Genomic DNA, 22,273 nt, shown 5'->3' on the forward strand with positions numbered 1-22,273 from the left:
GAGGATTTTTCATTGCGTAAATAGCTGAGGGAAAAACTGCATGTGTATGATCATTACGTAATTCCATTAATTTCAAATATCAATGCTGGTTCACATCTCATTCCCTAGGATGAAATGAAACTATAACGTAACACCTTTGATTAAAGAAAAATTACTTCTCAAAAAAAGAATTACTGATGAATTACTTATAATTATGACACCAGGATTAAAACAAATTCCTTTTCACAAGGCTTTCTTTAAGCAGAAATAACGCATCCATCATAGCTTTAGGGTTTAAAAATACAAACTAAAAACAGTTTCTTCATAGCCTCTCTGATTTTTCATCTCTTTCACTTTGATTAGAAAAGATTATAAATAAATAAATAAGACAATTATATTAAAAAAAAAGTAAAAGAAAAATATTTTATAGTCAGGTTTAATATTCTTGGTTTTATTTTTTATTTTTAGTCCAAACTGGTTTGGGTTTGGGCTAAAGATCACAATTTTTCTTTGCATTAAAGGAAAAAAGATCATAATTTTTTGAGGAGCTGGGCCTGAATAACTGGGCTGACATGTACCCGCCTCCAATTTCCTTTGATTGTCTAACGTTGTACGTCTCTGCGTGTGGACTTCACGACCGGTAACCAAGATCAAAATCCAACTCTAGTACAACAAATCCGATAACTCCTCTCTCTCTCTCTCTCTCTCTCTCTCTCTCTCTCTCTGTGAAAAGAACGAACTTCTGAATCCTATGTGATTCTCATGCCAGGTACATTTTGCATCTTTTTCAATACGATATATTTGTTACAGTATACACTTTTGCAATGCAATGCAAATTGAATTTTCGTTTTTGGGTTCAAATCCTCATTGAGCTTATGTTGATTAAATCTTTCATGTATTGGTAATTTCCTATTTGTTTACATACACAAAACGGGGTTTATTGGGTGTAAAACAAATTCAATTCGTATCGTATTGGTATCGTTTCCATTGTGTCTTGCTGCGAATTAGTGTTATGGGGTTAATTTTACAAGTTTTATTTCCCTCATTTTTTGTGCTTTTTTGTGGTTTCAGGTAATATCTGGGTTTAATAGTGACTTGGGCATTGGTTATAATCCTCTGAAAGCACAGGAAGTTTGCTTATTGTTTTGAAATTCAAGAGCTGATTTTTTAAGCAAAATTTGGGAGCTAATTTGATTTGGTATTTAGTGGAGAGATATGAAAAGTGAAGTTTGGAAGTGGGTTTTAGGTTTGATATATATATTTGCTGTTGCGTCTATCTGGATAGCTGCCAGTTTTGTAGTACAGTCTGTTGTAGATGCCGGTGTGTCCCCATTTCTCATCACGTACATATGCAATTCACTGTTTGTGATCTACATTCCCTTAGTTGAGATTGGAAGGTATTTGGAGGATTCATGTGGCGGTTTGTGGTTTTGGAAAAGTAAGAAGAGTAGCCCCTTGCAAAGATTAGGAGAGTCAGAGCAAACCACTCTTCTTGAGGAGGGTGATGCAATTGTGAAAATGGATGCGGAAGATGGAGAAGTTAATCTTGGTACAGAAACAGAACCAAAAGTTGTATCATACGAGCTTGTTGGGACTTCAACAACTGGAGACAATGTCAACGAAACTGCTGATAAGCAAGTGGATGAAAAAGGGCGATGGACGCGAACTCGAGTGGCAAAAGTTAGCCTATTGATTTCACCATTTTGGTTTCTTGCACAGCTCACTTTCAATTTGTCATTGAAGTATACTACAGTTACAGTAAGTATTTTTCAACATTGTATGGCACACTTTGCTTCTTAAATTGGTTCATGTGTTTCATCAATTTGGTATGATTGATTTGTTCTTCTTGTTGCATGCAGTCGAATACCATCTTAAGCAGTGCATCCAGCCTTTTCACCTTTTTGGTCTCTCTAGCATTCTTAGGTGAGAAATTTACTTTGGTGAAGTTTATTAGTGTTCTTCTTTGCATGGGAGGAACGATAATTGTCAGCCTTGGTGACTCACGAACTACTTTAAGTACAATTGCTTCAAACCCTCTACTCGGAGACATACTTGCTCTTGTCTCGGCAGCCTTGTATTCTGTGTATGTTACCCTAATTCGCAAGAAGTTACCGGATGAGGATGATGAAAAAAGTGGCCGTGCCAGTATGGCCCAGTTTCTGGGCTTTCTAGGGCTTTGCAACATTCTTATATTTCTCCCAGTTGCCCTTATACTTCATTTCTCAAAGTTGGAGCCCTTTTATATGCTAACCTGGGAGCAGGTTGGCCTCATTGTTGGCAAAGGTTCGTACTTAACTGTTATATTATATGCTTTGTAACTTGGAGTTCCCTACTCTGATATATACCTTTGTTTTTTTCTATTTGTCTTTGCATGTATTCTTAGAGTAATGCTAAAGACACCAATCTTAAAATTTTGGATACCAACTCATTCCCAGGGTTTCATTTAGTCTCACTCTAAACCTTATTTATTTTTAACAACTAAAATTGCATGGCAGCATCTTCCTTATCATTTGATGAGTAAACTTTGATAATTGAAACTCAAGTGCTTCTATTATTATTGGTCTTCACACCAACATACTTATGTCTGCCCAGTTCTACATGCAAAGAAATAATTTTAGTGCTTTTTTTTCTTCCGGAAGAGGGAGGGGGTGGAATGAATAGCTTATGGTATCCTTTGAGGGGCAAACTTTTACTTCATCCAGAACTAGTAAGCTGATATATTAGATATTGGGTGATTTTATGGCAAGGCAATCTGATAAGATCTTGCATTTATTGCTTGACTACTGTTATAGCTATTGTCTAAAGAAAAGCGTTCTGCGAGTAATATTGGTTTTTCATTTATTTGTACATGTAGCTCGTTTGAAATAAACCTTTAGTTACTGAATCCCATAACCTATTGATGATAGGCCGATTTCATTGTGGTCCAATACCGATTTCTCTTTTGCATGATTTTTAGTCCATTATTTTAGGCAAGATATGAGCATAGCTGGCTTGGGACACACAGGCATACAGATAGGTCATGTGAAGTTTGATGTTGTGTTTCTAACTTCATATAAACCTATACTAAATCATATGGAATTTTATGTGGTGTTTAGGTTTGTTGGATAATGTTCTGAGTGATTATCTATGGGCCAAAGCTGTTCTTCTAACAACGACCACAGTAGCAACAGCCGGTCTAACGATACAGGTTCCTTTGGCGGCAATTGTGGACTCAATGACTGGCCATGCTCCTCATCTTGCTGATTACCTTGGTGCTGTGGCTGTCATGATTGGATTCACGGGCATAAACATTCCCACTGATGCTTTTAACAAATCAAATGAATCTATGCATGTACTAGAGAAGGAAAATATTGGTCTTACCGTTGAAGCTCACAATTCATCAGGCACGCCAGATTCAGCTGCCCCTTCATAGCACGATGGGGTTACTCTGAATGCAAATATATGTTGTACCATACCGCTTATTAGAAATTTTTGTAAATGCAACTACGATAAAAGTTAGTTAATTACGTAATTACTGATTGCCTGATATAAAAAGAAGCATTAGTTGCAATACCATTTACTTTCATGTTAGGATTGTCTTTCTCATCCTATCATTCGATGGTAGAAGAAACAGTAAGTTATGTTTCTGGTGGATTTTCTTTGTTCAATTTTACCCAAATGTGATATTCTAAATTACTCCAACTTATGTGATGGGGACACATTGGTGAGGTCAGGACCCGTGTCTTGGTTTTTATTTAGATTTCATGTGTCATTTGGTCGCTCGTATAAAAACCTTTCCGTCTCCAAGTAATCATTGAAATTTGTCAAGCCAAAAAATAACACTAAAAATTACAAAGACACTCTGCATTGTCCACCAGAGGAGCCTTACTGACTCAACCTTGACAAGTACCATTGTTGATCGCTTCTCAAAGCAAATTCCTTCATAACAATATAGATTACGATAAATAAAAATTAGAATTCCAATGGTGGGAGAATGAGTCCCCAGTCCCCGTTAAGAAGCAAATTGGATAGTAGCTTCCTAGAAATAATTGCCAAATCCAAATGACCAACCCTGAAACAAATAGTGAGACTTGCATCCTTACATCTGTTAACTCTGCGACACAGTTGAACTTTCATGACTGTATCTCTGCATCACTCTTCTTGTTGCAAGTGCTGCAGCCTCGCTTGCACGGAATGTTCCACTTGCCATGATTGCAGCAAATTCAGCAGAGATTTCCTGTTGCACCTTACTTCGAGCGTCCCCAAGAGGATCTACAACCCCATTGGCAGGTTTGACAGCACTCTGTGATGTTCCCCCTTCCTCGGACTTGGTGAGCTGCTGCCCTCCAGATTTCGATTTAGCACCAACCTTGGTGTTAGAACTACTGCTCAAGGGTTTCATGACATTCGTTGTTGGTTGAACCACAGGGGGCCTGAATTGCGGAGCTTGAGGAGCAGCACCACTTTTCAGTGTTGCTTCCAAATTCTGTATCATGGGCACTGCAAAAGAAAGTAAGGGGGATCATTCAGAGAAGGCTTGCATTATTGAACCACAGTTCCATATTAACAATCCACACAACCTTCCTTTCCATTAAAACTCATTATCTTGAATTCTCTCTCTTTAATCTTAAATTCCAAAACCAAACACACCAAACATGGAAGATTCTAAGTTTAATTATCTGTATCACTAAAATATTAAAAATGCTACTTCAAACAAAGGAAATCCATATAACGAAGTATTAACTAATGATAGGCAAAAACAGACAGAAAATAAATATAACTTACAAATAAGAGCACCCATTGGACTGCCCATAACTTCGTTAGGGAGCTCCAGAATATAGTCTGGAACGGTTGCACCCACCAAAAACTGAGCAACCTCATTGCTAAAGTTGTTGCAATTGTGATTAAGTAAACTATAGGTTTCAGCAGTATACCGGGGACTGATTTCCTGCAAATACATCTCAAATACATCCTTGGGCACATGTGTGACACCCAATTCTACCACACGTATTGGTGTCCCATATGGTGTCGATCCAGCAGGAGCATGCTGTATGCCTCCCCCAAAATAGTACTCATTACCATAAACCACAACTCCTGTGTGCCTGTATTAAAAATTAACAATGAAGACTTGAAACCAATGCAAATGCCTTGCTAAGAAAAACAGGAAATAACAGTACTTCCTCAAATCAACGCACTCCACACTTGTATTCCAATGAACAAAAAACACTTACCATATGCCCTCGATGGCTTTCCCCAAGAAAGCCACGGACATCTGCCTAGCTAGTCCTTGGCTTAGGTCATATACATTCAAAGTGACCTTGTGACCCTCCTGCAACCAAGTTTTAATATATTAATTGCAAACCCAAAAAGAAATAAACATGGGGAAAATAACAAACAACATTACGATACAATAAAAAAGAAAAATACACACCTCTGCCATCTCTAGCCGTTCAATATCAAAATGCTCAGTTGAAGAATATGTAGGGTACTGAATTAATCAAGATCACCTATGCAAACAACACTGGTAAGAATAACCAACAACAATAAAATAAAATAAAGTAGGGAAATTTAAGGGGGGAAACAACCATTCAGTTCTGAGCAGCTAAAGCAAACAAAGACGTTTCCTACTCGACTCTCAAATCGGGCACTTCAAAGCCCAAGACGGACGTAAACATGCCCCAAATCCTATTGCAAACTTAAATTTACAAGTCCAAAAATGGAAAATCCTAAACTATGCAAAAAAAAAAATACCAATTTTTAACATTTAAGCAGCATTCAAATAGGCTCCATACAGAATTCAACAACACAACCAAATAATTGCAGCTACATTGTAAAAATTTGATCAATTACTTTACAAATCATTTTTACCTCCAAAGAAGACCTTTTCAATGTTCAAATTCCAAAATACCACACAATTAACCTTATCATTAAATATCACACAGATAAAACACAAAACCCCAAATTCCACACACAAAATTTCCGAACTTTCGGCGCAAGATCAAGCTCTGTTTAAAAAATTTCTACAATTCTCAACAAAGTTCAGAAATTTATCATTATAAGTGCATTAGATAGAGCAAATCAAATTGAACTACTCACAGGCTGATCGATTAGGTTTCGAGCTGTGCTTTGAGGAGGAAATACGAGAGAGAGAGAGAGAGAGAGAGAGAGAGAGAGAGAGAGAGAGAGAGCGTACCTAAGCGCGAAGACACGAAGAAAGTTCTCTTCTCTCCAATTTGCGCAAAACAAATTAAGAAACTTGGTTCGGTCCCCTTTAAATACTTGCTTGCCCCTACCAAATGGGACGAGAATTTGGATTCCTTTCACTTCCATGACTTTCCAGAACCTACTAACCACTTACCTCTCGCCACGTGGATTCTCATTCAAACCCCACGCACTCTATAGAAAATATTTAGTTTACTTTTTGGCGCCACCTCTCGTTTAACTCTGACTAATTGACCAAAACGACTTTTTCTTATATATTTTATTTGCGTAGCTTGAAAAATTATATATTAGTTTTTTTAATTTATTTTGGGACCACTATTGTATTTTTAATTAACCTTCGAATATTAGTTTTCCAATAACTAATGTTGATGTTATTGGGCTTCCACCATATTTTTGAGGTGAGATAGTGTCTTTTCTTTTTTGTCAAGGTAATAATGCTATGCACAAATGTTCAAGAGGTCAAGGTAATTTGTCACTCACATTTCACATGTTAGTCACTTGCCAATCATTACAAAAGATTCATTATATACCATAAAATAATCAGAAGAATAATATCTTATTCGAACATCTCAAAGGACAATGTGACAAATGCTCGCCTGTTTATATTGTTTGTACACAATATGCATTTGATGTTTCACACATTAGTGACGTCATTAGTCATTATGAAAGAATCATTGTATACCACAAATTTGAAGAAGAATATATTATATGAACATCTAAAGTCGTTCATATTCCAAAACCAATATCGTAGCGTAACAAATTTTACCACTTAATTATACTCTTTTAAGCATCAAATGGTCCACAAGAATATTCTCTCACATAAAACTATAACAACTTAAAAAAGCTTACCACTTGACCACATTCTTAAGAACATCAAGCACTTTCAATCGAACGTATGTTGTCATAGAATCTCCCTCGTCGCATTGTTGATTAAATTGAGATTCAACTACCACTTAATCACATTGTTTGATCAAATTGTTGATCAAATAGTTCTTATGTCGTTTAACGGGAAACTAGTTACACGTAATATTCCATCACGGGCCCCACAACCGAGCAAAAGAACGCGCCGAAACGCACCGAAACGTCATCACTTTAAGCACGAGCCAAACTCCGAACCTCGTCTCTACAATAACAAATTCACACGAACGTTACTCCAAAGCCTTAGCATCGGCTCCGAACCTAATAAGCATCTTCCGTTAATATCTCTGGTCGGGATTCTCTCTGTCTATTTTCCTTTTCTTTTTCACTGTTAAAAGCTCGAAGGCCCTTCTACTTCAGTTACACTCAAGAAAGAGTCCATTTATTTTCTCGGAAAAAAGGGAGATCATAGAAAAAAATTCACACTCTTTTAAGTGAATTAAGCACGTAAGGTTTCAGATCACTGTCACTGTCATGAAATTTCAATTCATTTTAAGGAGAGAATGGTCGTCAGCTAAATCTTTGATGAATTTTTTTCTGTGGTTTTTCTTTTTCTGGTTGATGAAGTTTGTGTCAGGGTTTATGAGGTGGAGATCTGGTGGAATGGTACTGTAGGCGTTGATCCGTTGTTTCACTGGTATGGTTTCAGCTGAATTTCGATGAGAACTGTTGGAATTCTGTGGTTTTGGTTTTGAGTTTTGCTCTGTTTGGTTGCTCTGAAACTCGAGGATTATGGAGGGAAAAGTTCGTGAAGTTGTGCATTATATGATTTCTTTTTCTTTTGGTTGATTGAAAAAATTCTGTGGAGTTCATACAGATGATTTGAAGTTCGAGTCATAATTGAGGTAATAATTGTGAAATAATAAACTACAACGGTTGAATTTCCATTTTCTTTTTCGGGTTTCTGGGAACCGAACAGAATTTATCCTCTCTTTGTTTTTTTCTTTGTTTTACACAAATGAATGATCATTTCTTAGTTATTTTGGTTGAATTTACCTTGATGAGGGGATACTGAAGCTGTGGGTGGTGATATATAATTGCAGGCCAAACAGTGGTTGCTTGTGGTTCATTTGTTTGGAGTTATTTAATAAAGGTAAAACATGGCACAGAGCAATTGGGAAGCTGATAAGATGTAAGTGTTGCATTAATCAATTTTTTATTTATTTTCTATCTGCTTGTAATTTTCTATATGATAATTTGTTCCTGGGTGTTGTTCCTTTCCTTGTACTGTTGTGAATTGATCATCAGTTTGATATTTACCCAGTTATTGATTTGCTTTTCTGCTACAGGCTTGATGTTTATATTCATGATTATCTGTTGAAAAGAAAATTGATTGCTTCCGCAAACGCATTTATGACTGAAGGGAAGGTTGCTACAGATCCAGTAGGTAATGTTGTCAGTTTCTAATTCATTCTCAGTCAGCTTACTGATTATGTGATTTTGAAGATTCAACTTAGCATGCATTTGCAGAACGTCATTTTATATCATGGTTTATGGTTTATGCCCACGTGCTTGCTCTGCGACGGCATGATTTGATAGTATATGTTTTTTTCTTTCCAAAAATAGATTTTGGTGTGAATGTCTTATGGTATATATGTTGAGATTTTCTAGAGAGTAAACCCGTTTTAGATTTGAATGTGCAGCAATTGATGCACCAGGAGGATTCCTCTTTGAATGGTGGTCTGTTTTCTGGGACATATTCATTGCAAGGACAAATGAGAAGCATTCAGAGGCTGCTGCAGCTTACATTGAGGTTCCTTCATATATTTAGATTTTCATATTTTCTCAACAACAAAAATTACTGTTCGGGATTTTTTTTTTCCTGAATATGTTTTCATGAAATTAAGGCACAGCAAATTAAGGCAAGGGAGCAACAACAGCTACAGATGCAGCAGCTGCAGCTATTGCAGCAGCGCAATGCTCAGTTACAGCGTAGGGATCCTAATCATCCTGCTCTGGGTGGTTCTATAAATGCTATAAACTCTGAGGGAGTAATGGGGCAACCCTCAGCCAGTGTGCTAGCCATGAAAATGTATGAAGAGCGTATGAAGCACCCTCACTCGATGGATTCGGAGACATCCCCTGCACTTATTGATGCCAATAGAATGGCCCTACTCAAATCAGCTGCAAATCCACAAGGGTAAATTGTCCTCAGTTTTTGTAGTTATTTGAGCTTTATTTTTCCCTTCATTTCATTTGCCTGGACAGAATGGGTCGTTCATCTGTTTGGTTCTTGTTGATTCAGCCAGTTGGTACAAAGCAATTCTGGGAACATGCCAGCTGCTTTGCAGCAAATCCAGGGACGAACTCCTTTAACCACTGTAACTACTCAGACTGCCTTTACTCTTCATGCCTGTTTCTTTTTTTCAACTTTATTATATTCTGGTTTCTTTGCCTCTTTTTTTCTAGCATACTGAGCAATTTAATGTGTGGACTTGTGGAGATTGTAGGAAATCAAAAGCGAAGTTAACTTGGGTGCAACTCAGAAAAGTTTGCCTATGGATCCTTCATCAATTTATGGACAAGCAATTTTACAGTCGAAATCTGGCTTGGGTGGTGCAGGTGACAATACTTGACCCTATCTTTCTCAGATATGGCCCCACATGTTGGGAATAGTGGTAATTGTGCTTAGAAATTTTACAAATGCAATCTTCCTTTCGTCCTTCAGGACTGAGTCAAGGTATTACGGGTCTTCCTTTGAAGGGTTGGCCTCTAACTGTAAGTTATATATGGTTTTTTCTTCTTGGTTGTTTCTTCTTTCTGTTGTGAGTTTAAATCTTTGTTGTGATAACTGTTCCATAATGCAGGGAATTGACCAATTACGACCAAACTTGGGTGTACAAGTACAGAAGCCAAATCTTACCCAAAATCAGTTCCTTTTGGCATCTCAACAACAGCAAATCTTGGCACAGGCTCAGGCACAAAGTAACCTTGGAAATTCAACGAACTACGGAGATATGGATGCTCGTAGATTTTTGCCCAGGGGTAGCTTGAATGCAAAAGATGGTCAAGCTACTAGGAATGATGGATCTATCTGCTCCCCAGTGCTATCAAGTTCACCAAAGGTAACCTTTCTAATGTCATAGATTCATCTCATGAGGATTAGGATTCAAAGTACGCATGCTCAGAGAGATTAGAAACTTTGTTATTTTACCTTCTTACATTATTTATGTTAGTCGGTTACCTTTATGGTTTTGGTATGTGACGTATTTGCCCTATAATGATTAAGAAGTTATGTATTCTATGTCGTTATTGCCCCAGAATATGAAACTTCAGGAGCTTAAAAATATAAATCAGGTGATTGTACACTAATCGCTATTTCTTTCTTTGTGTTTAACAGCCCCAAAAGACGGAAATAGCATATTGAACCAGTTTTTAGTATTAGGGTTTTAGAGTTTAGGATAATGTTAAATCTATTGTCCTTGATGCTCATGCACCATTTTCTGCAAAATTTTCCTTTTAGGCATTTTATGACTTTTTCACTGGTTTGACAGTCTTTGTTTCTTGTTATTTTTTTATATTTAATGTTTTAAAAAACATTGATCCTTTGCAAGGTTCAAAATATCTTAGGCATTGTTGGTTTTCGACAGATAAAAATGGCCCAGATGCAACACTCCTCCTCCCAACAACATGAACAATTGCAACAGCAGCAACTGCAACAGGTTGTGCATAGTTATGCAGAACTAAACTTTGTACTTTTTCCATCAGCCCTTGGTTACGGATTCAAGTTTGTGCATGGAAAATTATTGCTATATTTAGTTTTTGAGCTTATTTCTAAACTTGAGCTGTTTCAAAGAACCAAATTTATAGACAAGGATGATATGATTCCTGCTACCATCTTATTCCTTTTCAATTAGGACCTGATATTTAGATAAGCTGATCAGCATCTTTTGCCGTTTTTTCCCTGCAGAATAACAGAAAAAGGAAACAACACTCTTCTTCTGGACCTGCCAACAGCACCGGCACAGGAAACACTGTTGGCCCTTCACCTAGTTCTCCCGCATCAACTCACACACCTGGTGATGGAATTAACACAGCCAGTAGTCTGCAGCATGTTAACAGCATACCAAAAAGCTTGATGATGTATGGTCCAGAAGGAACAGGAGGCCTTCCTTCGTCTTCCAATTTACTGGTATGCTCACTTTAAAATATGGATGTGAATGGCATACAGTTTACTTACAGGATATGTGGAAGTACACATATTTGGGTTGGTTTCTAATATGCTGCTGCTTCTTTTTTTAATGGAAAGAACTTTGCTGCTTTTCATATTCGTACTTGTGATATTTGATTCTTTCCCAAGTATGGGTATAGTACTTGAGCTATCAATTTTAAGCATAAACTTTGTCAAGATTTTCCAAAAAAACTTTGAAATCAGTCAACTTTGCAAAAGGCTTGGTTTGATTGTTGAGCAATCGTTGTTATCAATAAGTTTTGAGTATCAAATTTTTTTGATATTTTATGGATGTGGAAACGAGGAAGATAGGTGGAATGATTCTACTTCTAAGAGCATTTTTTCCTAGTGCAGGATGACATAGAACGATTTGGAGATGTTGGTTCTTTAGAAGATAATGTGGAATCATTTTTGTCACATGATGTGGAAAACAGGAGGGATCTATATGGGACACTAAAGCAGAGTCCCGCAGGGCACCATAAGGAGTGTTCTAAAGGTAACTTGATATTATATACATTGTATCTTCTGGGGAATTGGAAAAAATTTCTTCATTCTACTTAAGCTGTGGCCACATTCTCCTATTCAGGTTTTACATTTGGTGAAGTTGGTTGCATACGGACCAGAAACAGCAAAGTTACTTGCTGTCACTTTTCTTCAGACGGGAAGCTGCTGGCTAGCGCTGGACATGACAAAAAGGTATATACACAGTATAACAACGCATGCTTAGTTTCTATTAAGGTCAAAAACACTGTTTCAAACAAGCAGTGTACGCCTGCACATGTTTGAAGGAATGGAGTGGTCAAGCTAACATAAATGTTAGAAACTGCTGGTTCAGTTGATGATATAGTTATTTTTATGCATGCAAGGAAATGGTATAATTGATTTTGGAGCTTAAAAGAATGAGAATAATTAGTATTTGTTATATATGTCAGGTGACACTCTGGAACATGGATACCCTGCAGACACAGAGTACTCCCGAAGAGCACAAGTTAGTCATAACAGATGTTCGTTTTAGACCAAATTCATCCCAGCTGGCAACAGCTTCAGTTGACAAATCTGTGCGATTATGGGATGCAGCCAATGTAATTGTCTTTGATCTCTTATATGCATTGTCTGCTTCAGCTGACACAACAGGGGTGTACCTAACAGAAATTAATCTTACATGCTATGTTGTATGAGTGAAGTTTGTTTAATTCATATCCACATTCATTATATTAGTATTGCTGACTTATTTATATTTTGTGGCAGCCAAACTATTGTTTACAAGCATATACAGGGCACAACTCACCTATCATGTCCCTTGACTTCCACCCTAAGAAGACGGACTTATTTTGTTTCTGTGATCCTGACAATGAAATTCGCTACTGGAATATCAACCCATTCTCCTGTACTCGTAATTCCAAGGTTCGTAAATCTTCCTGATCTCATTCTTCTAAATTTACATTTTTTTTATTTGTATGAAAACTACATTGACCACCCGAAAAATTGTCTCCATTGTTTTGGATAGGGAGGTACTGCACAAGTGAGATTTCAACCAAGAACTGGACAACTGCTGGCAGCAGCATCAGATAAAATGGTTTCCATCTTTGATGTCGAAACTGACAGGCAAACGCACTCATTACAGGTACGATGCCTGTAAATATGGGGTTGACTAATTTATATTCTGATTGGAAATGTTGGTTTGTTGCTTTAGGAACAAGTAATTAGGTCTCATTAGTTATATGATTTAACTCATCATCCTCATTCTCAGGGACACTCTGAAATGGTAAACTACATTTGTTGGGATGCAAATGGAGACTATCTGGCATCTGTCAGTCAGAACTTGGTGAAGATTTGGTCGTTAGCTTCAAGCGAGTGTATTCAGGAGCTTGGCTCTAACGGCAACCAGTTTCATTCTTGTGTTTTTCACCCAAGTTATTCAACTCTCTTGGTCATTGGAGGAATCTCGGTAAATTCTTAAACTCTTCTATGTGAGTGAGCCATCTTATCATGTAAAAAGCCGATTTATTGCTAATAGTTGCTTTTTTGCTTGCGAGCTAGTCTTTGGAGCTGTGGAACATGACTGAGAACAAGAGAATGACAATTTCGGCACACGAGAATATAATCTCAGCTCTTGCGCAGTCACCCAACACTGGAATGGTTGCATCTGCAAGTCATGACAGCTCCGTCAAGCTATGGAAGTAAATTTAAGTACTATGTTGGTAACATCTTATAACCTTGGTGCAGAAATCTGGAAAGGGGGGGGGAACTCAGTGGCAGATTTTTCGAGTTCATATATATGCAGGTGTTTTCAAGTATAGTATTATGGTAAATAGTTTTATAGGCAGGGTTTCCCAAAGTATTAATATCATATAGTAATTATATCTATAATCTAGTAGAAAAACTCTTTTCTTTTCTTTTTTTGTTCCCGTCGGGTTAGGTCTTTTGTCTAATGTAATTTCTTAAGTTTAGTTTCTATGGTTGAATGATTTGTGTGCCTGTTTTTATGGGTATTTTATCTTTATTAGGAAAAATCTTGCAATATCATTGTAATTGTCAAACAATTAACTTAATAACAAAAAGTGTCATAAATCTCTCACTGAATTAACAAGCCCGGCTATCAAATTGAAACCATAATCTCTAGGAAAGTACTTTCCTCCTACATTTCTGATAAGGAAACATTTTTGTTCACTACTTTTAACTTAAGATGTACCCTTATCACCCTTCTTAACATTTGATACGTGTCCATTGACATAATCATAGTTAATTCTTTACTTTATATTTATGAAACCATGGTTATATTAATAGACATATGTCTAATGTTGATAAGGGTGGTGAGGGTATACATTGAATTAAAGTGGTGAGCAAAAATGCTTCATTTCTACCAATAACAGTGTGACATGTGCATAAGTATATATATTTTATTTTTTTATGAATTATTTTTGTATGTGTCAAATTGTGATTTACAGGAAGGAATATCTCCTTACATGAATTGAGGCAAGAATGTCATTTTGTTTAGGGTATCGAATTTTTATTTTACTGTTTGTAATATTATCTAATGATGCATCGTCCTTCAAATGTGGTCGGATACAAAAGCAAAGCATGACTACAAGATCTTTTTTTTCTTTTCTTTTCTGTCTGAGACTACAATATCAGACAAAATGAAAAATAAAATTTTAAAAAATAATAATAACAAAACATGGCAACAAGACAACGTCGACGTAGATAGGTGTCATGTCAACTTCGATGGTGATGGTTTATGTCTTTGTGGTGGGGTTGCGAATCAAGATTGAAATGAAACCGTTATCTCTTATTTCCAATCATAGCTTAGATTAGACCTAAGAATCTCAAATTAATTTTCTTTTCTGTCTAAATTATTGTTTTGTTTCTTAACACGGATTCTCTTGTGCTCAAGACTTTTTCTACAGCACCTGCATCTTAATATCTTATTTTTATCTAAAATTTACACATAAAATAAAACTATGGGGACAAATGACATCAATAAATCCAATTCGATACACGTGCATGCCTAACACGGCAAAATAATCTTGAACACAATTGTTACATACAACTCCTTTCACGCATTTAACCCTAGTTTACCGTTGCATTTTACAATAATGAAGTTATACGCAACGGTTGTATGCAAGAATTTTGACAATATAGCCCAACTCAAAATTGCAACCTTTATAACCATAAGGTGTGGTGTAGTTGATAAATTGTCATCTCCAACTGGCGAGTTACCCTTCAGAGAAAAGTTCAAACTCGTTGAAAGATTTGTGGCAAGGGGCAAGAACTCCAAGCGGAGATTAATCTCACCCCTCAAGTGTGGGGACACCTCATGATATTTATCATAAAAAATTGCAACCTCTATTACCTTCCCTATGACACGGGGTATCAAATATGAGTATATGGTCTCTTGTAACAATTTACGATTTGATGCGCGTGCATTTTTTTACACATGTCTAAATAACATTGCTTACAACTGGTGTAAACAACTAATCTCGTGCTTTCGATCCCTCGAATACCAGTTGTATATGACAAGAACAACCACCGTTTTATGGGTACACCGAGCACTTCCACAACAACAAACACGCCTCGCCTTCCAACTAATTAGTTACCGCCATATTTGAGACGTGACGTTTAACAGAGGAAGCTAACAAATCTGTGTGTGTAGAATCTTCGCACCTTCATTGCCTCCTCTGCTTCTCTCTGTCTCTCTACCAACTCTAGGGTTTCGCAGCGCTAGCCACCATATCTATTCAATGGACGACAATCAAATTTCACTCGGCGTTGAACAGGAGGAAATCCCCGATTCCTTCATCTGCTGCGTTTGTTTGTAAGTATCCCAAATCTATACACTCTCTGAATTCTGAGCAATTTGCTGTGTAAATACAATTGCGTTTGCTTATGCTGATTTCTGTGCATTTTTGTTTTTTGGACGGTGCAGGGATCTTCTTTACAAGCCTATAGTGCTCTGTAAGTCGGCATACTTGGTTGCTTAAATTTCATGAACATGAGTCACCAACAACACACACGAACACCCAAGTCTAGGGCTACTGCAAACTCACATATATCGTATCATCAAATAATTTTGATTATTTGATTTCAAATGTTTATTTGATTGTTTTTGTTTATGTATTTTTATTGTGGGTTGCAGCCTGTGGTCACGTTTCGTGTTTCTGGTGTGTGCATAGATCGATGAGCAGTCTAGGCCAATCTCAGTGTCCGCTTTGTAGGCATGAGTATAATCATTTTCCAACCATCTGTCAAATGCTTCATTTTTTGCTACTCAAGAAGTACCCTGTTGCCTATAAGAGAAGGGAATTGCAAATTCTTGGTATGCTCTGCTTCATTTTTTTATCCTCTTAAACTTCTTCTTCTTATCTTGTTCTATTCTTCTTGGCTTCAATTGTTCTAACTAACGATCATATTTGCTTTCACTTTGGTCAGTTTTCATAAAATTCTGATTGCGTTTATTGTTACCTTTGAATGTTGCAGAGGAAGAGAAGAGAAGTGGCTGCTTCTCGCCGCTGTTAGATGCACACGGATGCAGCTCACAAGCTAGTCAAGACTTACATATTCAGAATAATGGCACAGCTGGTCCTAAGCAAACCCATGGTGGAGATTATGACGGAATTGGGAATGTTGCTGATGAAGAAAAGAATTTCCTGTTAAACATGGATAGCGGAAGTGGCGACCGGATTTCAGTTGCTGATGCGATATGTGCCGCATGCAAGCAACTGTCGTTTCATCCTGTGGTTCTTAACTGTGGCCACGGTACGTTGAACACTCAAATTTATTATATGTTATCAGGTTTCAGTCCTCTGTTCTGAATTGGTATGTGCAGTTATTCTAATATTCATTTTGTTTTCACTGTACAGTATATTGTGAAAGTTGCATTGTTAAACCAGATGAACAGATGCTTAGATGTGTCGTTTGTCAAAGTTCTCATCCATCAGGATTTCCAAAAATTTGTTTGGTGCTTGGACACTTTCTGGAGGAGCAATTTCCAAAAGAATATGCACTTAGAAGAGCTGCTGTACAGCTTAAACAAGCTGATTCCAAGCATGAGAACCCAAATGCCTGTAAGCCCAATAATGCTCAATTCCATTTGATTCTGATGATTAAGTTTATTAGATATAGAATCATGCATCGGTTACGCATGATTTGTAGTACTTGTGCTGTTTAATTTTAGTTTAATTTAGCATAGCATTTGAAAATAGATGAAGAAGAGTTTATATGCTTTGCCCCTAGTATTCCTTAGGCATACTAGGCTGAGAGCATGTAGTTTATGAATAACCTCTCAAAATCTTATTTGCTAACCGATTGGAAGTATTACATCAATTTACATAGGTTGCTACTTTTCTTGGATGGTTATTTCACTAACAAAGCTAAATTACAAACCTATAAATATGATTAATGGAAGATTTTTGACCTTCACTGCACAACAAGCAATAATACATAAAGGATTTCCAACTTGTTTAATCAAGGCTTGCAATTATCAAATACCTCAGAAACTAAATTGCTTCTGTCACTTTCGCCTTAGTATCAACCATAGAATGATACGCAAAAATTGTACCTGGGTTTGATGTTGCTGATATATATCTTATGATTGAGCTTATTTGCTATACTGCTCTAGTGCTATGGTGTGAATTCGTCATATCTTACATTTTCCAGTTATATTGTTGGTGTATCCTCGCAGGTGCAACAAAAGCTGATACGCAAAGAAAGAAGTTATCACCATGGTCTGACCAAGTTCACATAAGATTTGGTTGTGATTCTTGTGGGGTAAATTTCTAGCTCTCCCTTTCCCTGAACATTTATGCTTCGATTTAGTGGCATGACATGTCTGCTCAATACATTTTCAAAACATCTTTTTCGCTTTATTGTTCATGTGTTTGTGGCAATGCAATGTGGATATTTAAACTTTAAACCAATCTTTTGGACGAGATGTTGATACATGCTAAAACTGTTTGGACTAAAATATTTATTAATTCATTTTCTGTTATGTTAAGCGTGTGTAAAGTGGGCATAATATTCTCACTGCGGACCTGCAACTTTGACATTGTGATAATATAAGATCCAATGATCTTATAACATTTCTTGGAAAGAAAAAAAAATCTTCTAACATTTCAATTCTCGTGGAAGTACTTAGACATTTTCATTTATATTTGCTTTACGTTTGCGTAAAATGGGAGGTTGATTAGATCAGTCTTTCTCTTCTGTTTTTTCCCTGCTCATTGTCACCGTATATAAAGTTTCCGCAGCTCAGTAACATCTTGGTTTTTGCCTGCAGATGTTTCCCATCATTGGGGATAGATACAATTGCTTAGATTGTTTCGAGAAAAAAGGATTCGACCTTTGCAGCCATTGTTATAACACCAATTCTAAGCTTCCAGGTCGATTTAATCAGCAGCATACACCGGAACACAGGTTTAAGCTTGTACGCAAGGACTCGATTCGTAATCAGTTAAAGCTAGTGATCGGAGACATAGATGATATTTCTCTTGCTCTCATTATTGCTAGTATTAGTTCAGAAGGAACCATTTCTCCTGATGCTCCGGAAGATGCTGAGAATAGATCAGCTGCCCATGCTCCCTCCACTAGTAGTGGAGATGAACAAGATGAGTCTTTAACCTCAGATTGAGAAATGATTAAAACCAGCAAAACCGCAGCTTAGTAGTTACGTATTCAAATGTAGAGTTTTGGAATACAGTAGTGTTTATTGAAAATGCTGTGCTTCCGAGTATTAATAAATTTCTGTTTAGGGTTCATATCAAGAAGCATGATTGTACAGTTTTAGAACTTTGGTTGGTCTATACAACATTCATTCATATGTATGCATTTAGAAAACGTATTTTTCTTTTAAGTGTATGTAAATTTATGCAAATAGATGAAATTTGTAGTTGTAGTCCAACAAAAACGACAGTAATTGGTTTCAAAATTCTGTATTATTGTCGAAGGGATTTGAACACATGACATCGCGGCCGACTCTTCGGACAAATGTAATTAGTTTTCAAGGATAACGGTTTTTTTTCAATGAGCTGGAAACACCACAACTACTTAACACAAACTAAACGAAGTTGAGTCGCTCCGACCTAATCATCCATTAGAATAACTGTTTTTAATCACTTAAATTACAACATAAATTTTTTAAAAATACATGAGAAGAGAAGGCCAATAAATTGAATGAGTGGCTACAGGTCGGGCCAAACATCTACCGACGGAGCCCGTTGAAATTACGTGTCAGTGACAGAAACAAGGGACCCGTGGGAAGGAGGAGCCACCTGCCCTCTGATTGGCTGGGAGGGTCAGTGTAGTTGATGAGTGTCAGTGCGTGATTGCTCCTCCGACTGTCACCACCAGCCTCCTCGGAAACCGCGATTTACGCAAGCGGTGATATCACGCGATATTTTATTTTATCTTTTCTGGGTTACATATCACGCGATGTTTTACACCCGTGATGAATGAAAGGCAAAATGGGCACCTGAAGAGAGAGAGAGAGAGAGAGAGAAGGGAAGCGGGAGGACGTGAAAAAACGATTGAAAATAGTTTTGGAGATGTGAGTGAGAGAGGGAGTGATGATTGGGTAGAGCAGTCCACACGTTAGCCACCTGTGCGGCAGTTGGCCCCCCTAGGGAAAGAATAACAGAGCCCGGTGGAAAGAAGGTTAAAAATCAGAGGGAACGGACGCTGTGAAATTTGTGTCATCATGGACTATTCTGGTTTGGGGTTTTTAGGAGATTCCCCTTGGAAGTTTGAACAATACTAGTTTAAAGGGTCTTGGGGAACAAGTAAATTCCATTAGCTTCCACGTGTGCTACTTAGGGGAATGCTTAGGGTCGATAACGGGCATTGGCGCATCACTTATTCTAACCATTGATGTATGTGAGAACAATTGTAGGATTCACATGTATTTACGATTAGAAGTTACTCACGAATGTCACATAACATGTCTCATATAATATTATCTAATAGGGTGTTTGATTTTCATTTTTTCTCTCAACATTAACTTAACAACTTTCATACCTAGTGTTTGGTTGGTCTTTGAAATGACCTTAAAATATGGCATTCGTCGGATTTTCAAGTTTAACAAAATACAAATAAAATTTACAACTTTTCATGCTTTACCCTCCGACTCTTTCCACATTTTGTTTTGTTATCTTAGTTCAAATTTCAAGAGCTTTGCTTCCGTAGCTCTAATATATATGTAAACGACTATTTATCGTTGTTACGTAAAGAATTCACATACATTAACGATCGACAATCATTTATATGTAACCAAATAACTACCAAAATTTGTGTGGATAAAAGTAAGAAGTATGTTCAATATGAAAGTGTTGGTGGGTGGGGTCTTTCAATAATTTGATTCTGCATTACCTTCTCTTCTTAATTTTTTTATTTATTTAAAAAAAGTAAGTCAAAAAATAAATTGGCATTTGATTGTGAGGTGGACCGGTAGCTGCATTCTGATTGCACCAATGAGATGACAGAGTTTTGGCGGGAAATTTTGGGAGGAAATAAAAAGATTCCATTACGATGCCGGTATTACCATTTTAAGGAATTAAATTGAGGTTGATGCATTGGTGTTTGCGCTTAAACACACAAATTTTTGTACTAAAAACTAAAAAGCCATAAATTCGGGGGAAAAGTTTAATTTATTAATCTAAATTAAAGGCATAAAGCCAATGACAAATCAACATCATCATGTTAAACAGTTTTTTGAGCATTTCAAGAAACTCTCAGAAGTGAAAGTTTGTAATGATTTTGTTTTTGTTTTTGTTTTTGTTTTATTTTTGGGTAATGATTTTGTTTTAGGTTGGGGAAACAAACCAACCTCTTTCAAATTCACACATCAAATCTGCCTTAATCTCAGATTGAAATTTGACTAACCCCCCAAACAAAATAGAGTAAATAGGTAGGCATAAATTATTAGTCCACATCACCTACCTTTACCTACGCTTCTCTCTAAACAATGCTTCTTCGAAATTTGATTTTCTAATTTGTACGAACAAAGGAAAAATAATTGATTTTTTTTCTTTCAGTTTCTTTATTGGATATTTATAAGAGAATTTTGATACGAGTGATATTTTCTCGCATATATTGACAAAGTGTCATAAAGGTTCGAACCGTAAACTATTGATCAAAGTCATTTTTCATTGAGTTATCCACTTTTAAAATGAAATAATACAAAAATACTCTTGCTTAGTGGGATGTTAAACTTTCAACTAATTACTGTTTGCTTTATTAATGCAAAGCAATGGCATATAAATTTTCATATTGCTTTCACAATTTATTTTTTTCTGTTAACTTACAAAACTGGCTTGCAAGGATGGTGCTCAGGTTTCACATTAGAGGGGGGCTTCATAAAATTTGTCTTCTCTTCATAATTATTATGAATTTCATATTTTAAATTGATTAAATACTAATTTCATTATCTACACTATTAAAGACTTAAAAATTAATCATTTATATTCCAACAGAGAAACTAAATAGAAAAATAAGGAGTTCATGAAGTGCAATATTAAGGAACCCAAGTCATACATAAAAAATGAGGACAATAAAAAATTCACAAAGCTTTAAACAAAAGAGGAAGATAAATAAAGGTTAAAACTTTAGGAGTTTTAGTGCAAATGTCTTAAAACAACCTAGAATATTTAAAGGAGATGAGTACGTAGAAGAGATATCAAGAAATTTTATGGTTAATTTGTAGACCAAAAGAACCTAATATATTATTTTATTTTAGAGTAAATATCCCAAAACTAATCTAATATATTATAAACTAGTCTAATAAAATATGTTAAAGTGGAGTGGGGGCCTGAGACCACACTAGTCCCATGTTGGCTCCGCTGCTGGTGCTCATACTTTCGTGTAGCCATGGCTGATACCAAATAACTACGAGTTCATGAGTAGATCTTGCCCTTATAAACTCGGCGGAGCTATAATTGTAAAGTTGGGAGGACCGAAGTAGAGAATACAAATATATAAAACACCTAAGTATTCAATAATTATATGTTTATAGCTAAATATTTCTAATTGACTTAGGTCTAATTCGTTTTAGAGGAAATTTTAACTTAAATTCAAAGTTGTTTATTACAAATTCTATATATTATATATAATATAATAAAAGAGGGATAAAAATATGGGAAGGCCAAGGCCACTCCATGTCTAAGAGTGGCTCCGCCACTCATAGTTTATAAACCATTTCGATATAGACTAGTTTTCAAACATAGGATATTGAATCCTAACAAATTACTGGTTAATGTAATTTGCGAATGGCTTAGAGTTTTATAGTCAACAAAGCATATTGATGTAATCCTAAACTTCCATCTCCATTAATTAAGCAGGAGAAATTTCCTTTACTGCTTCCATAATTGAAGACTTGAGAGACTTTAAAGACTTTGCACAACTTAGTCCAATTCAAAGTGGAAGACTTTGAATTAGTTTTCACTTGAATAAGTTGTCTCCTTGAATTAGTAACATTTATTTTTCTTATCGAATATAAGGAAATTTTAGTTGGATTAA

At 36.3% G+C, this 22,273-nt stretch overlaps 4 protein-coding genes across 8 annotated transcripts; 3 read left to right on the top strand and 1 right to left on the bottom strand.

The window, feature by feature from the left end:
- The first annotated feature begins 601 nt into the window (after positions 1-601).
- Positions 602-3,549, top strand: LOC103334323 (EamA-like transporter family). The gene is made up of 4 exons (XM_008237271.3): positions 602-748; positions 1,051-1,737; positions 1,839-2,262; positions 3,075-3,549. Exons 2-4 carry the CDS (start codon positions 1,195-1,197, stop codon positions 3,389-3,391), a joined length of 1,284 nt encoding a protein of 427 aa, XP_008235493.1. The 5' UTR covers positions 602-748; positions 1,051-1,194; the 3' UTR covers positions 3,392-3,549.
- Positions 3,550-3,742: 193 nt separating this feature from the next.
- Positions 3,743-6,276, bottom strand: LOC103334322 (PPPDE putative thiol peptidase family protein). Of its 2 annotated transcripts, none has more exons than XM_008237270.2 (5): positions 6,152-6,276; positions 5,390-5,465; positions 5,190-5,287; positions 4,744-5,060; positions 3,743-4,458 (listed from the first exon to the last, which is right to left on the bottom strand). In XM_008237270.2, exons 2-5 carry the CDS (start codon positions 5,396-5,398, stop codon positions 4,067-4,069), a joined length of 816 nt encoding a protein of 271 aa, XP_008235492.2. In that variant the 5' UTR covers positions 5,399-5,465; positions 6,152-6,276; the 3' UTR covers positions 3,743-4,066. The 2 variants fall into 2 exon arrangements, with proteins under 2 accessions (XP_008235492.2, XP_088910076.1); XM_089053950.1 differs by lacking the exon at positions 6,152-6,276 and adding an exon at positions 6,055-6,141.
- Positions 6,277-7,408: 1,132 nt separating this feature from the next.
- LOC103334320 (transcriptional corepressor LEUNIG_HOMOLOG-like) lies at positions 7,409-13,859 on the top strand. Of its 4 annotated transcripts, XM_008237267.3 has the most exons (20): positions 7,409-7,545; positions 7,666-7,735; positions 7,827-7,943; positions 8,142-8,230; positions 8,388-8,485; positions 8,742-8,851; positions 8,946-9,238; positions 9,344-9,419; positions 9,549-9,660; positions 9,767-9,816; positions 9,906-10,163; positions 10,689-10,760; positions 11,009-11,230; positions 11,624-11,765; positions 11,856-11,965; positions 12,202-12,351; positions 12,518-12,673; positions 12,777-12,893; positions 13,020-13,217; positions 13,310-13,859. In XM_008237267.3, the coding sequence occupies exons 4-20, from the start codon at positions 8,199-8,201 to the stop codon at positions 13,451-13,453; spliced, it is 2,340 nt and encodes a 779-aa protein (XP_008235489.2). In that variant the 5' UTR covers positions 7,409-7,545; positions 7,666-7,735; positions 7,827-7,943; positions 8,142-8,198; the 3' UTR covers positions 13,454-13,859. The 4 variants fall into 4 exon arrangements, with proteins under 4 accessions (XP_008235489.2, XP_016650934.2, XP_008235490.2 ...); XM_016795448.2 differs by having other exon boundaries at positions 7,666-7,943; XM_008237268.3 differs by lacking the exon at positions 7,827-7,943.
- A 1,386-nt stretch (positions 13,860-15,245) lies between these two features.
- Positions 15,246-18,672, top strand: PRT1 (proteolysis 1). The gene is made up of 7 exons (XM_008237266.3): positions 15,246-15,584; positions 15,696-15,724; positions 15,906-16,085; positions 16,247-16,525; positions 16,630-16,833; positions 17,451-17,536; positions 18,045-18,672. The coding sequence occupies exons 1-7, from the start codon at positions 15,511-15,513 to the stop codon at positions 18,393-18,395; spliced, it is 1,203 nt and encodes a 400-aa protein (XP_008235488.2). The 5' UTR covers positions 15,246-15,510; the 3' UTR covers positions 18,396-18,672.
- Positions 18,673-22,273: the final 3,601 nt, after the last annotated feature.

This window comes from Prunus mume, linkage group LG6 (genome assembly GCF_029339155.1).
Source record: "Prunus mume cultivar Tortuosa linkage group LG6, ASM2933915v1, whole genome shotgun sequence".
NCBI lineage: Eukaryota > Viridiplantae > Streptophyta > Magnoliopsida > Rosales > Rosaceae > Prunus > Prunus mume.

What these genes read in the sequence shown, in the direction of transcription:
- LOC103334323 (XM_008237271.3), top strand. Translation starts at nt 1,195, where the DNA reads ATGAAAAGTGAAGTTTGGAAGTGGGTTTTAGGTTTGATATATATATTT. An exon ending in TGAAGTATACTACAGTTACA is followed by an intron (nt 1,738 to 1,838) that starts GTAAGTATTTTT and finishes TGTTGCATGCAG; the next exon opens with TCGAATACCATCTTAAGCAG. An exon ending in TGGCCTCATTGTTGGCAAAG is followed by an intron (nt 2,263 to 3,074) that starts GTTCGTACTTAA and finishes TGTGGTGTTTAG; the next exon opens with GTTTGTTGGATAATGTTCTG.
- LOC103334322 (XM_008237270.2), bottom strand. An exon ending in AAAGCCATCGAGGGCATATG is followed by an intron (nt 5,061 to 5,189) that starts GTAAGTGTTTTT and finishes TTTTTAATACAG; the next exon opens with GCACACAGGAGTTGTGGTTT. An exon ending in TCCAATGGGTGCTCTTATTT is followed by an intron (nt 4,459 to 4,743) that starts GTAAGTTATATT and finishes TTTCTTTTGCAG; the next exon opens with TGCCCATGATACAGAATTTG.
- LOC103334320 (XM_016795448.2), top strand. Translation starts at nt 8,199, where the DNA reads ATGGCACAGAGCAATTGGGAAGCTGATAAGAT. An exon ending in TCAGCTGCAAATCCACAAGG is followed by an intron (nt 9,239 to 9,343) that starts GTAAATTGTCCT and finishes TTGTTGATTCAG; the next exon opens with CCAGTTGGTACAAAGCAATT. An exon ending in GACGAACTCCTTTAACCACT is followed by an intron (nt 9,420 to 9,548) that starts GTAACTACTCAG and finishes TGGAGATTGTAG; the next exon opens with GAAATCAAAAGCGAAGTTAA.
- PRT1 (XM_008237266.3), top strand. Translation starts at nt 15,511, where the DNA reads ATGGACGACAATCAAATTTCACTCGGCGTTGAACAGGAGGAAATCCCC. An exon ending in TTCATCTGCTGCGTTTGTTT is followed by an intron (nt 15,585 to 15,695) that starts GTAAGTATCCCA and finishes TGGACGGTGCAG; the next exon opens with GGATCTTCTTTACAAGCCTA. An exon ending in TTACAAGCCTATAGTGCTCT is followed by an intron (nt 15,725 to 15,905) that starts GTAAGTCGGCAT and finishes TGTGGGTTGCAG; the next exon opens with CCTGTGGTCACGTTTCGTGT.